At 43.5% G+C, this 18,050-nt stretch overlaps 1 protein-coding gene across 2 annotated transcripts in view; it reads right to left on the reverse strand.

Annotated features, from left to right (window-relative positions):
• The window catches only part of LOC135554825 (protein CLEC16A-like), a 126,449-nt gene that overhangs the window by 87,965 nt on the left and 20,434 nt on the right, over window positions 1–18,050 (reverse strand). Inside the window, exons 9-10 of one of the 2 annotated variants that reach the window (XM_064987275.1) lie at window positions 15,785–15,880; window positions 10,519–10,726 (exon numbers count right to left, since the gene is read on the reverse strand). In XM_064987275.1, the coding sequence (XP_064843347.1) occupies window positions 10,519–10,726; window positions 15,785–15,880 (304 nt within the window). Of the gene's footprint in view, window positions 1–10,467; window positions 10,727–15,784; window positions 15,881–18,050 lie in introns of both variants that reach the window. The other variant, XM_064987274.1, reaches the window with a different exon arrangement.

Consider the following 18,050-nt stretch of genomic DNA (forward strand, 5'->3'; position numbering starts at 1 on the left):
TTACACTAGAACACACAGCCTGTTATTACACTAGAACACACAGCCTGTTATTACACTAGAACACACAACCTGTTATTACACTAGAACACACAGCCTGTTATTACACTAGAACACAGCCTGTCATTACACTAGAACACACAGCCTGTCATTACACTAGAACACACAGCCTGTCATAACACTAGAACACAGCCTGTTATTACACTAGAACACACAGCCTGTTATTACACTAGAACACACAACCTGTTATTACACTAGAACACACAGCCTGTTATTACACTAGAACACACAGCCTGTTATTACACCAGAACACACAGCCTGTTATTACACTAGAACACAGCCTGTTGTTACACTAGAACACACAGCCTGTTATTACACTAGAACACACAGCCTGTTATTACACTAGAACACACAGCCTGTTATTACACTAGAACACACAGCCTGTTATTACACTAGAACACACATCCTGTTATTACACTAGAACACACAGCCTGTTATTACACTAGAACACACAGCCTGTTATTACACTAGAACACACAGCCTGTTATTACACTAGAACACACAGCCTGCTATTACACTAGAACACAGCCTGTTATTACACTAGAACACACAGCCTGTTATTACACTAGAACACACAGCCTGTTATTACACTAGAACACACAGCCTGTTATTACACTAGAACACACAGCCTGTTATTACACCAGAACACACAGCCTGTTATTACACTAGAACACAGCCTGTTGTTACACTAGAACACACAGCCTGTTATTACACTAGAACACACAGCCTGTTATTACACTAGAACACACAGCCTGTTATTACACTAGAACACACAGCCTGTTATTACACTAGAACACACATCCTGTTATTACACTAGAACACACAGCCTGTTATTACACTAGAACACACAGCCTGTTATTACACTAGAACACACATCCTGTTATTACACTAGAACACACAGCCTGTCATAACACTAGAACACAGCCTGTTATTACACTAGAACACACAGCCTGTTATTACACTAGAACACAGCCTGTTATTACACTAGAACACACAGCCTGTTATTACACTAGAACACACAGCCTGTTATTACACTAGAACACACAGCCTGTTATTACACCAGAACACACAGTTATTACACTAGAACACACAGCCTGTTATTACACCAGAACACACAGTTATTACACTAGAACACACAGCCTGTTATTACACTAGAACACACAGCCTGTTATTACACCAGAACACACAGCCTGTTATTACACTAGAACACACAGCCTGTTATTACACTAGAACACACAGCCTGTTATTACACTAGAACACACAGCCTGTTATTACACTAGAACACACAGCCTGTTATTACACTAGAACACACAGCCTGTTATTACACTAGAACACAGCCTGTTATTACACTAGAACACACAGCCTGTTATTACACTAGAACACACAGCCTGTTATTACACTAGAACACAGCCTGTTATTACACTAGAACACACAGCCTGTTATTACACTAGAACACACAGCCTGTTATTACACCAGAACACACAGCCTGTTATTACACTAGAACACACAGCCTGTTATTACACTAGAACACACAGCCTGTTATTACACTAGAACACACAGCCTGTTATTACACTAGAACACACAGCCTGTTATTACACTAGAACACACAGCCTGTTATTACACTAGAACACACAGCCTGTTATTACACCAGAACACAGCCTGTTATTACACTAGAACACAGCCTGTTATTACACTAGAACACACAGCCTGTTATTACACTAGAACACACAGCCTGTTATTACACTAGAACACAGCCTGTTATTACACTAGAACACACAGCCTGTTATTACACTAGAACACACAGCCTGTTATTACACTAGAACACAGCCTGTTATTACACCAGAACACACAGCCTGTTATTACACTAGAACACACAGCCTGTTATTACACCAGAACACAGCCTGCTATTACACCAGAACACACAGTCTGTTATTACACTAGAACACACAGCCTGTTATTACACTAGAACACACAGCCTGTTATTACACTAGAACACACAGCCTGTTATTACACTAGAACACACAGCCTGTTATTACACTAGAACACACAGCCTGTTATTACACTAGAACACACAGCCTGTTATTACACTAGAACACACAGCCTGTTATTACACTAGAACACACAGCCTGTTATTACACTAGAACACACAGCCTGCTATTACACTAGAACACACAGCCTGCTATTACACCAGAACACACAGCCTGTTATTACACCAGAACACACAGCCTGTTATTACACCAGAACACACAGCCTGTTATTACACCAGAACACACAGCCTGTTATTACACTAGAACACACAGCCTGTTATTACACTAGAACACACAGCCTGTTATTACACCAGAACACACAGCCTGTTATTACACCAGAACACACAGCCTGTTATTACACTAGAACACACAGCCTGTTATTACACCAGAACACACAGCCTGTTATTACACTAGAACACACAGCCTGTTATTACACCAGAACACACAGCCTGTTATTACACTAGAACACACAGCCTGTTATTACACCAGAACACAGCCTGTTATTACACTAGAACACACAGCCTGTTATTACACTAGAACACACAGCCTGTTTTTACACTAGAACACACAGCCTGTTATTACACTAGAACACAGCCTGTTATTACACTAGAACACACAGCCTGTTATTACACTAGAACACACAGCCTGTTATTACACTAGAACACACAGCCTGTTATTACACCAGAACACACAGCCTGTTATTACACTAGAACACACAGCCTGTTATTACACTAGAACACACAGCCTGTTATTACACTAGAACACACAGCCTGTTATTACACTAGAACACACAGCCTGTTATTACACTAGAACACACAGCCTGTTATTACACTAGAACACACAGCCTGTTATTACACTAGAACACACAGCCTGTTATTACACTAGAACACACAGCCTGTTATTACACTAGAACACACAGCCTGTTATTACACTAGAACACACAGCCTGTTATTACACCAGAACACAGCCTGTTATTACACTAGAACACACAGCCTGTTATTACACTAGAACACACAGCCTGTTATTACACTAGAACACAGCCTGTTATTACACTAGAACACAGCCTGTTATTACACTAGAACACACAGCCTGTTATTACACTAGAACACACAGCCTGTTATTACACTAGAACACAGCCTGTTATTACACTAGAACACACAGCCTGTTATTACACTAGAACACACAGCCTGTTATTACACTAGAACACACAGCCTGTTATTACACTAGAACACAGCCTGTTATTACACTAGAACACACAGCCTGTTATTACACCAGAACACACAGCCTGTTATTACACTAGAACACACAGCCTGTTATTACACTAGAACACACAGTTATTACACTAGAACACACAGCCTGTTATTACACTAGAACACACAGCCTGTTATTACACTATAACACACAGCCTGTTATTACACTAGAACACAGCCTGTTATTACACTAGAACACACAGCCTGTTATTACACCAGAACACACAGCCTGTTATTACACTAGAACACACAGCCTGTTATTACACTATAACACACAGCCTGTTATTACACTAGAACACACAGCCTGTTATTACACCAGAACACACAGCCTGTTATTACACTAGAACACACAGCCTGTTATTACACCAGAACACACAGCCTGTTATTACACTAGAACACACAGCCTGTTATTACACTAGAACACACAGCCTGTTATTACACTATAACACACAGCCTGTTATTACACTAGAACACAGCCTGTTATTACACTAGAACACAGCCTGTTATTACACTAGAACACACAGCCTGTTATTACACTATAACACACAGCCTGTTATTACACTAGAACACACAGCCTGTTATTACACTAGAACACACAGCCTGTTATTACACTAGAACACACAGCCTGTTATTACACTAGAACACACAGCCTGTTATTACACTATAACACACAGCCTGTTATTACACTAGAACACACAGCCTGTTATTACACTAGAACACACAGCCTGTTATTACACTAGAACACACAGCCTGTTATTACACCAGAACACACAGCCTGTTATTACACCAGAACACACAGCCTGTTATTACACTAGAACACACAGCCTGTTATTACACCAGAACACACAGCCTGTTATTACACTAGAACACACAGCCTGTTATTACACTAGAACACACAGCCTGTTATTACACTAGAACACACAGCCTGTTATTACACTAGAACACACAGCCTGTTATTACACTAGAACACAGCCTGTTATTACACTAAAACACACAGCCTGTTATTACACTAGAACACAGCCTGTTAATACACTAGAACACACAACCTGTTATTACACTAGAACACACAGCCTGTTATTACACTAGAACACACAGCCTGTTATTACACTAGAACACACAGCCTGTTATTACACCAGAACACACAGCCTGTTATTACACCAGAACACACAGCCTGTTATTACACTAGAACACACAGCCTGTTATTACACTAGAACACACAGCCTGTTATTACACTAGAACACACAGCCTGTTATTACACTAGAACACACAGCCTGTTATTACACTAGAACACACAGCCTGTTATTACACTAGAACACACAGCCTGTTATTACACTAGAACACACAGCCTGTTATTACACTAGAACACACAGCCTGTTATTACACTAGAACACACAGCCTGTTATTACACTAGAACACACAGCCTGTTATTACACTAGAACACACAGCCTGTTATTACACTAGAACACACAGCCTGTTATTACACTAGAACACACAGCCTGTTATTACACTAGAACACACAGCCTGTTATTACACTAGAACACACAGCCTGTTATTACACTAGAACACAGCCTGTTATTACACTAAAACACACAGCCTGTTATTACACTAGAACACACAGCCTGTTATTACACTAGAACACACAGCCTGTTATTACACTAGAACACACAGCCTGCTATTACACTAGAACACACAGCCTGTTATTACACTAGAACACACAGCCTGTTATTACACTAGAACACACAGCCTGTTATTACACCAGAACACACAGCCTGTTATTACACTAGAACACACAGCCTGTTATTACACTAGAACACAGCCTGTTATTACACTAAAACACACAGCCTGTTATTACACTAGAACACACAGCCTGTTATTACACTAGAACACAGCCTGTTATTACACTAAAACACACAGCCTGTTATTACACTAGAACACACAGCCTGTTATTACACCAGAACACACAGCCTGTTATTACACTAGAACACAGCCTGTTATTACACTAAAACACACAGCCTGTTATTACACTAGAACACACAGCCTGTTATTACACCAGAACACACAGCCTGTTATTACACTAGAACACACAGCCTGTTATTACACTAGAACACACAGCCTGTTATTACACTAGAACACACAGCCTGTTATTACACTAGAACACACAGCCTGTTATTACACTAGAACACACAGCCTGTTATTACACTAGAACACACAGCCTGTTATTACACTAGAACACACAGCCTGTTATTACACTAGAACACACAGCCTGTTATTACACTAGAACACACAGCCTGTTATTACACTAGAACACACAGCCTGTTATTACACTAGAACACACAGCCTGTTATTACACTAGAACACACAGCCTGTTATTACACCAGAACACACAGCCTGTTATTACACCAGAACACACAGCCTGTTATTACACTAGAACACACAGCCTGTTATTACACTAGAACACAGCCTGTTATTACACTAGAACACAGCCTGTTATTACACTAGAACACAGCCTGCTACTACACTAGAACACACAGCCTGCTATTACACTAGAACACACAGCCTGTTATTACACTAGAACACACAGCCTGTTATTACACTAGAACACAGCCTGTTATTACACTAGAACACAGCCTGCTACTACACTAGAACACACAGCCTGCTATTACACTAGAACACACAGCCTGTTATTACACTAGAACACACAGCCTGTTATTACACTAGAACACAGCCTGTTATTACACCAGAACACACAGCCTGTTATTACACTAGAACACACAGCCTGTTATTACACTAGAACACAGCCTGTTATTACACTAGAACACACAGCCTGTTATTACACTAGAACACACAGTTATTACACTAGAACACAGCCTGTTATTACACTAGAACACAGCCTGTTATTACACTAGAACACACAGCCTGTTATTACACTAGAACACACAGCCTGTTATTACACTAGAACACACAGCCTGTTATTACACTAGAACAAATAGCCTGTTATTACACTAGAACACACAGCCTGTTATTACACTAGAACACACAGCCTGTTATTACACTAGAACACACAGCCTGTTATTACACTAGAACACACAGCCTGTTATTACACTAGAACACACAGCCTGTTATTACACTAGAACACACAGCCTGTTATTACACTAGAACACACAGCCTGTTATTACACTAGAACACACAGCCTGTTATTACACTAGAACACACAGCCTGTTATTACACTAGAACACACAGCCTGTTATTACACCAGAACACAGCCTGTTATTACACCAGAACACACAGCCTGTTATTACACCAGAACACACAGCCTGTTATTACACCAGAACACACAGCCTGTTATTACACTAGAACACACAGCCTGTTATTACACCAGAACACAGCCTGTTATTACACTAGAACACACAGCCTGTTATTACACTAGAACACACAGCCTGTTATTACACTAGAACACACAGCCTGTTATTACACCAGAACACACAGCCTGTTATTACACTAGAACACACAGCCTGTTATTACACTAGAACACAGCCTGTTATTACACCAGAACACAGCCTGTTATTACACTAGAACACACAGCCTGTTATTACACTAGAACACACAGCCTGCTACTACACTAGAACACACAGCCTGCTATTACACTAGAACACACAGCCTGTTATTACACTAGAACACACAGCCTGTTATTACACTAGAACACACAGCCTGTTATTACACTAGAACACACAGCCTGTTATTACACTAGAACACACAGCCTGTTATTACACTAGAACACACAGCCTGTTATTACACTAGAACACACAGCCTGTTATTACACTAGAACACACAGCCTGTTATTACACTAGAACACACAGCCTGTTATTACACCAGAACACACAGCCTGTTATTACACCAGAACACACAGCCTGTTATTACACCAGAACACACAGCCTGTTATTACACCAGAACACACAGCCTGTTATTACACCAGAACACACAGCCTGTTATTACACTAGAACACACAGCCTGTTATTACACCAGAACACAGCCTGTTATTACACTAGAACACACAGCCTGTTATTACACTAGAACACACAGCCTGTTATTACACTAGAACACACAGCCTGTTATTACACCAGAACACACAGCCTGTTATTACACTAGAACACAGCCTGTTATTACACCAGAACACACAGCCTGTTATTACACTAGAACACACAGCCTGTTATTACACTAGAACACAGCCTGTTATTACACTAGAACACAGCCTGTTATTACACTAGAACACACAGCCTGTTATTACACTAGAACACACAGTTATTACACTAGAACACAGCCTGTTATTACACTAGAACACACAGCCTGTTATTACACTAGAACACACAGCCTGTTATTACACTAGAACACACAGCCTGTTATTACACTAGAACACACAGCCTGTTATTACACTAGAACACACAGCCTGTTATTACACTAGAACACACAGCCTGTTATTACACTAGAACACACAGCCTGTTATTACACTAGAACACACAGCCTGTTATTACACTAGAACACACAGCCTGTTATTACACTAGAACACACAGCCTGTTATTACACTAGAACACACAGCCTGTTATTACACCAGAACACACAGCCTGTTATTACACCAGAACACACAGCCTGTTATTACACCAGAACACACAGCCTGTTATTACACTAGAACACACAGCCTGTTATTACACCAGAACACAGCCTGTTATTACACTAGAACACACAGCCTGTTATTACACTAGAACACACAGCCTGTTATTACACTAGAACACACAGCCTGTTATTACACTAGAACACACAGCCTGTTATTACACTAGAACACACAGCCTGTTATTACACTAGAACACACAGTTATTACACTAGAACACACAGCCTGTTATTACACTAGAACACACAGCCTGTTATTACACCAGAACACACAGTTATTACACTAGAACACACAGCCTGTTATTACACTAGAACACACAGCCTGTTATTACACTAGAACACACAGCCTGTTATTACACCAGAACACTGCCTGTTATTACACTAGAACACACAGCCTGTTATTACACCAGAACACAGCCTGTTATTACACCAGAACACAGCCTGTTATTACACTAGAACACAGCCTGTTATTACACTAGAACACACAGCCTGTTATTACACTAGAACACACAGCCTGTTATTACACTAGAACACACAGCCTGTTATTACACTAGAACACACAGCCTGTTATTACACTAGAACACACAGCCTGTTATTACCCTAGAACACACAGCCTGTTATTACACTAGAACACACAGCCTGTTATTACACCAGAACACACAGCCTGTTATTACACTAGAACACACAGCTTGTTATTACACCAGAACACACAGCCTGTTATTACACTAGAACACACAGCCTGTTATTCCACTAGAACACAGCCTGCTATTACACTAGAACACACAGCCTGCTATTACACTAGAACACACAGCCTGTTATTACACTAGAACACACAGCCTGTTATTACACTAGAACACACAGCCTGTTATTACACTAGAACACACAGCCTGTTATTACACTAGAACACACAGCCTGTTATTACACTAGAACACACAGCCTGTTATTACACTAGAACACACAGCCTGTTATTACACTAGAACACACAGCCTGTTATTACACTAGAACACAAAGCCTGTTATTACACCAGAACACAGCCTGTTATTACACCAGAACACACAGCCTGTTATTACACTAGAACACACAGCCTGTTATTACACTAGAACACACAGCCTGTTATTACACCAGAACACAGCCTGTTATTACACCAGAACACACAGCCTGTTATTACACTAGAACACACAGCCTGTTATTACACTAGAACACACAGCCTGTTATTACAATAGAACACACAGCCTGTTATTACACTAGAACACACAGCCTGTTATTACACTAGAACACACAGCCTGTTATTACACTAGAACACACAGCCTGTTATTACACTAGAACACACAGCCTGTTATTACACTAGAACACACAGCCTGTTATTACACTAGAACACACAGCCTGTTATTACACTAGAACACACAGCCTGTTATTACACTAGAACACACAGCCTGTTATTACACTAGAACACACAGCCTGTTATTACACTAGAACACACAGCCTGTTATTACACTAGAACACACAGCCTGTTATTACACTAGAACACAGCCTGTTATTACACTAGAACACACAGCCTGTTATTACACTAGAACACACAGCCTGTTATTACACTAGAACACAGCCTGTTATTACACTAGAACACACAGCCTGTTATTACACTAGAACACAGCCTGTTATTACACTAGAACACAGCCTGTTATTACACTAGAACACAGCCTGTTATTACACCAGAACACACAGCCTGTTATTACACTAGAACACACAGCCTGTTATTACACTAGAACAAATAGCCTGTTATTACACTAGAACACAGTCTGTTATTACACTAGAACACACAGCCTGTTATTACACTAGAACAAATAGCCTGTTATTACACTAGAACACACAGCCTGTTATTACACTAGAACACACAGCCTGTTATTACACCAGAACACACAGCCTGTTATTACACTAGAACACAGCCTGTTATTACACTAGAACACAGCCTGTTATTACACCAGAACACACAGCGGGGGACATCAACCATAATAATGTTGTCGTATGAAAACACCAGGAGAGATGAGAGGTGAGGAGCACAGGATGAAATGGCGTAACCACGGGAGACCGGGGTCGTGACAGTTGTAACCGTGAGGACTCGGGTGAGTGACACTTGTAACCGTGGAGACCGTGGTCGTGACAGTGACAGGCATTCACAGAGTGAAGACGGGCCTAATCTCCAAACTGGATTATTTTGAGTGTTCAGATGAAAACATTTTTTATTTTTTAAATGAACGTATTGATTCAGGTCTTTAGGGAGAAGACAGAGAGACACTGATCTACGTTTTATATTCATTTGATTCGAATTTAATCTCACTGACGCATTTTTAGAAATTTAATTCCAGGAGGGTGACAGTTTGGAGAGGAGGACCACTGCCGCACTGGCTCCCGGGTGAGGTAATCACAGGGTGGTGATGGGATATGTAGTTCTCCTGTCCTGTCCTCACACTCACCTTCCATCTCCCCACTTGTCCTGCTGCTTCCCTTACTGCTCCCTTCTGTACCTTTAGCCTTCTCCCTCGCTCTCTCGCTGTCCTCCAAGCCCTCCTCTCCTCCCCCCGGCCTCTCCTCTTCCTCCTCCTCCTCCTCCTCTCCCAGGTTCTTATAGTTGGGGCGTTTCTGAGCTCGCTTGCGCCCCCGATTGCAGGACAGCTCGAGAGACCGCTCCAGAGACTCAGGAGGCTTGGTGAAGCGACGGACGCCTGCGCTGACCTGGAGAGACAGAGGAAGGAAGGGAGGGATGGAGGGAGATGGAGACAGAGAGAGAGACAGAGAGAGACAAAGAGAGACAGAGAGAGACAAAGAGAGACAAAGAGAGACAAAGAGAGACAAAGAGAGACAAAGAGAGACAGAGAGAGACAGAGAGAGACAGAGAGAGACAGAGAGAGACAGAGAGAGACAGAGAGAGACAGAGAGAGACAGAGAGAGAGAGAGAGAGAGAGAGAGAGAGAGAGAGAGAGAGAGAGAGACAGAGAAAGAGAGAGAGACAGAGAGAGAGACAGAGAAAGAGAGAGAGAGAGACAGAGAGAGAGAGACAGAGAAAGAGAGAGAGAGAGAGAGAGAGAGAGACAGAGAGAGAGAGACAGAGAGAGACGGAGCGAGAAGAGAGAACATGTTAAAACACACAATGCTCATAGATGAAAGACAAGTCGAAGGAGCTTTCATTTTGTGTTGTCTGTATTTTACTTAGATATTCGTGTCATTTTTCACAGCAAAACATGTTCGTAAAGTGTATTGGAATGGTAGACTTAGTGACTGATCAACAACAAGTGGCCAACCAGAGGACAGGTTCTGGATCAGTTTGTTAGCTACTGATCAACAACAGGTGGCCGACCAGAGGACAGTTCCAACTCATCCCAAAGAACTTCAATGGGGTTGAGATCAGGGCACTGTGCAGACCAGTCAAGTTCTTCCACACGACCTCAACAAACCATTTCTGTATGGACCTCGCTTTGTGCACGGGGGGGTCATTGTCAATCTGAAACAGCAAAGGGGCTTATCCAAACTGTTGCCACAAAGTTGGAAGCACAGAATCGTCTAGAATGTCACTGTACGCTGTAGCGTAAAGATTGACCCTTCACTGGAACTAAGGGGCCCGAACCATGAACAACAGCCCCAGACCATTATTCCTCCTCCACCAAACTTTACAGTTGGCTCTATGCATTGAAGCAGGTGGCGTTCTCCTGGCATTCTCCAAAACCCAGAACTGAAGGAGCCCGAACCATGAACAACAGCCCCAGACCATTATTCCTCCTCCACCAAACTTTACAGTTGGCTCTATGCATTGAAGCAGGTGGCGTTCTCCTGGCATTCTCCAAACCCCAGAACTGAAGGAGCCCGAACCATGAACAACAGCCCCCAGACCATTATTCCTCCTCCACCAAACTTTACAGTTGGCTCTATGCATTGAAGCAGGTGGCGTTCTCCTGGCATTCTCCAAACCCCAGAACTGAAGGAGCCCGAACCATGAACAACAGCCCCCAGACCATTATTCCTCCTCCACCAAACTTTACAGTTGGCTCTATGCATTGAAGCAGGTGGCGTTCTCCTGGCATTCTCCAAACCCCAGAACTGAAGGAGCCCGAACCATGAACAACAGCCCCAGACCATTATTCCTCCTCCACCAAACTTTACAGTTGGCTCTATGCATTGAAGCAGGTGGCGTTCTCCTGGCATTCTCCAAAACCCAGATGTGTCCCTTTTAACAGGATCCACCACAGTAAACGTCAATGGAAGACAAGAATAACTAGGCCAGAGTTGGACTACGTGACCACGGTGTGTGTGTGTGTGTGTGTGTGTGTGTGGGCGTGTGTGGTTGGTTCGTCTTCTAATCTTCGGGCCTGTCATTTCGTCTAAAGCCGTCATCCACTAACCACAATACACCACTGCTAAACAGGAAGTGATCTCACCTGCTGAGAAGGCCCGTTAAAACTGGGTTTATTTATAGTAAACAGGTCCTTGGGTGTTTGGAGGAGGGGGGGGGCGGGGTGTGTGTGTCTGTAATACAAATCTCCTTATGAATTAATTTAGGTATGAATTAATGTAGGTATGAATTAATGTAGGTATGAATTAATGTAGGTATGAATTAATGTATGTATGAATTAATGTAGGTATGAATTAATGTATGTATGAATTAATGTAGGTATGAATTAATGTATGTATGAATTTATGAATTAAGGAACATGTGGTATGAAAACAGCCCAAATGTGATATCAGTTTTTAAATTTTAATACATATGCTAAAATTTCAAGAAACTTGTTTTTTTTTGCTTTGTTATAATGGGGTATTGTGATTGATGAGGGGGGGGGTTGCTTTGTTATAATGGGGTATTGTGATTGATGAGGGGGGTTGCTTTGTTATAATGGGGTATTGTGATTGATGAGGGGGGTTGCTTTGTTATAATGGGGTATTGTGATTGATGAGGGGGGGGTTGCTTTGTTATAATGGGGTATTGTGATTGATGAGGGGGGTTGCTTTGTTATAATGGGGTATTGTGTGTAGATTGATGAGGGGGGGGTTGCTTTGTTATAATGGGGTAGTGTGTGTAGATTGATGAGGGGCGGGGTTGCTTTGTTATAATGGGGTATTGTGTGTAGATTGATGAGGGGGGTTGCTTTGTTATAATGGGGTATTGTGTGTAGATTGATGAGGGGGGTTGCTTTGTTATAATGGGGTATTGTGATTGATGAGGGGGTTGCTTTGTTATAATGGGGTATTGTGGTTGATGAGGGGGATTGCTTTGTTATAATGGGGTATTGTGATTGATGAGGGGGGTTTGCTTTGTTATAATGGGGTATTGTGATTGATGAGGGGGTTGCTTTGTTATAATGGGGTATTGTGATTGATGAGGGGGGATTGCTTTGTTATAATGGGGTATTGTGTGTAGATTGATGAGGGAGGGGGTTGCTTTGTTATAATGGGGTATTGTGATTGATGAGGGGGTTGCTTTGTTATAATGGGGTATTGTGATTGATGAGGGGGGTTGCTTTGTTATAATGGGGTATTGTGTGTAGATTGATGAGGGGGGTTGCTTTGTTATAATTGGGTATTGTGATTGATGAGGGGGGTTGCTTTGTTATAATGGGGTATTGTGATTGATGAGGGGGGTTGCTTTGTTATAATGGGGTATTGTGTGTAGATTGATGAGGGAGGGGGTTGCTTTGTTATAATGGGGTATTGTGATTGATGAGGGGGGTGCTTTGTTATAATGGGGTATTGTGATTGATGAGGGGGGTTGCTTTGCTATAATGGGGTATTGTGATTGATGAGGGGGGCTGCTTTGTTATAATGGGGTATTGTGATTGATGAGGGGGGGGTTGCTTTGTTATAATGGGGTATTGTGTATAGATTGATGAGGGGGGGGGTGCTTTGTTATAATGGGGTATTGTGATTGATGAGGGGGTTGCTTTGTTATAATGGGGTATTGTGTGTAGATTGATGAGGGGGGTTGCTTTGTTATAATGGGGTATTGTGTGTAGATTGATGAGGGGGGTTGCTTTGTTATAATGGGGTATTGTGTGTAGATTGATGAGGGGGGTTGCTTTGTTATAATGGGGTATTGTGATTGATGAGGGGGTTGCTTTGTTATAATGGGGTATTGTGTGTAGATTGATGGGGGGGGGGTTGCTTTGTTATAATGGGGTATTGTGTGTAGATTGATGAGGGGGGGTTGCTTTGTTATAATGGGGTATTGTGTGTAGATTGATGAGGGGGGGGGGTAATTTAAGCCATTTTAGAAGAAGGCTGTAACGTAGTAAGACGTGGGAAAAGGGGTCTGAACGCTCTGGAGCCAATGAGACGTCAATTCTCCACATTCTTTTTGCGTTGAAGGTGCACTGTGTGTGTGTGTATTTATAGGTTCTGGTAAACCACTCACGTTTAGAAGAAAAAAAATGGACACACACACAGACACACACACACACACACACATTAATTGCAAAAGTCTTGACTGACTGTTAAGCTGAGAGCCTTTACAGACAACACACAGTTTAGATAATACCCAGAATGCCTTGTTCCACCTCTCCCTTGTAGATTGTATCTTAACACCCCCCCCACAGCCAGGATGTATAAGGGCCTCTACTCCTCTCTGTCACAGTTACAACCACTTCCTGTTACTGGAATCACCAGCTGTTAAGGTGTAATCAACTGCAGCTTATATCAGGTAAAACCATACGCCCTGATTAGCTGCAGAGAGGACATCATGTATAATGTATTCATGTGGGAGAATAACAGACAGGGCTGAATGATAATGTATTCAATAGCACTCCACCAATCAGGCCTTTATGGTCGAGTGGCCAGACGGAAGCCACTCCTCAGTAAAAGGCACATGACAACCCGCTTGGAGTTTGCCAAAAGGCACCTAAAGGACTCTCAGACCATGAGAAACAAGATTCTCTGGTCTGATGAAACCAAGATTGAACTCTTTGTCATGAATGCCAAGAGTTACGTCTGGAGGAAACCTGGCACCATCCCTACGGTGAAGCATGGTGGTGGCAGCATCATGCTGTGGGGATGTTTTTCAGCATCAGAGACTGGGAGACTAGTCAGGATCGAGGGAAAGATGAATGGAGCAAAGTACAGAGAGATTCTTGATGAAACCTGCTTCAGAGCACTCAGCACCTCAGAAAGTGAACCTTCGCCCCAGACTTCGGGAGTCTCTGAATGTCCTTGAGTGGCCCAGCCAGAGCCCGGATTTGAACCCGATCGAACATCTCTGGAGAGACCTGAAAATAGCTGTGCAGCAACGCTCCCCATCCAACCTGACAGAGCTTGAGAGCATCTGCAGAGAAGAATGGGAGAAACTCCCCAAATACAGGTGTGCCAAGCTTGTAGCGTCAAACTCAAGAAGTCTAGAGGCTGTAATTGCTGCCAAAGGTGCTTCAACAAAGTACTGAGTAAAGGGTCTGAATACTTATGTAACTGTGATATTTCTGTTTTAGCTTTGTCATTATGGGGTATTGTGATGTCATTATGGGGTACTGTGATGTCATTATGGGGTACTGTGATGTCATTATGGGGTACTGTGATGTCATTATGGGGTACTGTGATGTCATTACGGGGTACTGTGATGTCATTACGGGGTATTGTGTGTAGATTGTGTGAGGGGGGGAAATAATTTTATACATTTTAGAAAAAGGCTGTAACAAAACAAAACCTGGACAAAGCTAAGGGGTCTGAATACTTTCCGAAGGTCACTGTGTGTGTGTCTGTGTCTGTGTGTGTATGTGTGTGTGTGTCTGTGTGTGTGTGTGTGTGTCTGTGTGTACTCACTGTGTTTCTGTGCTGTGTGAAGACAGACAGGTCTCCGTTGAAGATGACTTCAGCCAGAGAGTTGACCAGCGGCTGGTAGTGGATGATGAGAAACACCTTGAGACAAACCCAACAAAAATAACAACTTTCATATGCAGTTTAATCACTGAACGTCCATCCCTACGGTGAAGAGAGGTGAGGTGTGGTGAGGTGTGGTGTGATGAGGAGGTGTGATGAGGAGAGGTGTGATGAGGTGAGGTGTGATGAGGAGAGGTGAGGTGTGATGAGGTGTGATGAGGAGGTGTGATGAGGAGGTGTGATGAGGTGAGGTGTGATGAGGAGGTGTGATGAGGAGAGGTGTGATGAGGAGAGGTGAGGTGTGATGAGGAGGTGTGAGGTGTGATGAGGAGGTGTGATGAGGAGGTGTGATGAGGAGAGGTGAGGTGTGATGAGGAGGTGTGAGGTGTGATGAGGAGGTGTGATGAGGAGGTGTGATGAGGAGGTGTGATGAGGAGAGGTGAGGTGTGATGAGGAGGTGTGATGAGGAGAGGTGAGGTGTGATGAGGTGTAATGAGGTGAGGTGTGATGAGGTGAGGTGTGATGAGGAGAGGTGAGGTGTGATGAGGAGGTGTGATGAGGTGAGGTGTGATGAGGAGAGGTGAGGTGTAATGAGGAGTGATGAGGTGAGGTGTGATGAGGTGAGGTGTAATGAGGTGAGGTGTGATAAGGAGAGGTGTGATGAGGAGTGGTGAGGTGTGATGAGGAGAGGTGAGGTGTGATGAGGAGGTGTAATGAGGTGAGGTGTGATGAGGTGAGGTGTGATGAGGAGAGGTGAGGTGTGATGTGGTGAGGTGAGGTGTGATGAGGAGGTGTGATGAGGAGGTGTGATGAGGTGAGGTGAGGTGTAATGAGGTGAGGTGAGGTGAGGTGTGGTGAGGTGTGATGAGGTGAGGTGTGGTGAGGTGAGGTGTGATGAGGAGAGGTGAGGTGTGATGTGGTGAGGTGAGGTGTGATGAGGAGGTGTGATGAGGAGGTGTGATGAGGTGAGGTGAGGTGTAATGAGGTGAGGTGAGGTGAGGTGTGGTGAGGTGTGATGAGGTGAGGTGTGGTGAGGTGAGGTGTAATGAGGTGAGGTGTGATAAGGAGAGGTGTGATGAGGAGTGATGAGGTGAGGTGAAATGAGGTGAGGTGTGATGAGGAGAGGTGAGGTGTGATGAGGAGGTGTGATGAGGAGGTGCGATGTGGTGAGGTGTGGTGAGGTGAGGTGTGATGAGGTGAGGTGTGAAGAGGAGTGATGAGGTGAGGTGAAATGAGGTGAGGTGTGATGAGGAGGTGTGAGGTGTGATGAGGAGGTGTGATGGTGAGGTGTGGTGAGCTGAGGTGTGATGAGGAGGTGTGATGAGGAGAGGTGAGGTGTGATGAGGTGTAATGAGGTGAGGTGTGATGAGGTGAGGTGTAATGAGGAGAGGTGAGGTGTGATGAGGAGGTGTGATGAGGAGTGATGAGGTGAGGTGAGGTGTAATGAGGTGAGGTGAGGTGTAATGAGGTGAGGTGTGATAAGGAGAGGTGTGATGAGGTGAGGTGTGATGAGGAGAGGTGAGGTGTGATGAGGAGGTGTGATGAGGAGAGGTGAGGTGTAATGAGGAGTGATGAGGTGAGGTGTGATGAGGTGAGGTGTAATGAGGTGAGGTGTGATAAGGAGAGGTGTAATGAGGAGTGGTGAGGTGAGGTGAAATGAGGTGAGGTGTGATGAGGAGAGGTGAGGTGTGATGAGGAGGTGTGATGAGGTGAGGTGAGGTGTAATGAGGTGAGTTGTGATGAGGAGTGATGAGGTGAGGTGTGATGAGGTGAGGTGTGATAAGGAGAGGTGTGATGAGGAGTGGTGAGGTGAGGTGAAATGAGGTGAGGTGTGATGAGGAGAGGTGAGGTGTGATGAGGAGGTGTGATGAGGTGAGGTGTAATGAGGAGTGATGAGGTGAGGTGTGATGAGGTGAGGTGAGGTGTAATGAGGTGAGGTGTGATAAGGAGAGGTGTGATGAGGAGTGGTGAGGTGAGGTGAAATGAGGTGAGGTGTGATGAGGAGAGGTGAGGTGTGATGAGGAGGTGTGATGAGGTGAGGTGAGGTGTAATGAGGTGAGTTGTGATGAGGAGTGATGAGGTGAGGTGTGATGAGGTGAGGTGTGATGAGGAGGTGTGATGAGGAGAGGTGAGGTGTGATGTGGTGAAGTGTGGTGTAATGAGGTGAGGTGTGGTGTAATGAGGTGAGGTGTGGTGTGATGAGGTGAGG

The sequence above is a fragment of the Oncorhynchus masou genome, chromosome 14, assembly GCF_036934945.1.
Source record: "Oncorhynchus masou masou isolate Uvic2021 chromosome 14, UVic_Omas_1.1, whole genome shotgun sequence".
NCBI lineage: Eukaryota > Metazoa > Chordata > Actinopteri > Salmoniformes > Salmonidae > Oncorhynchus > Oncorhynchus masou.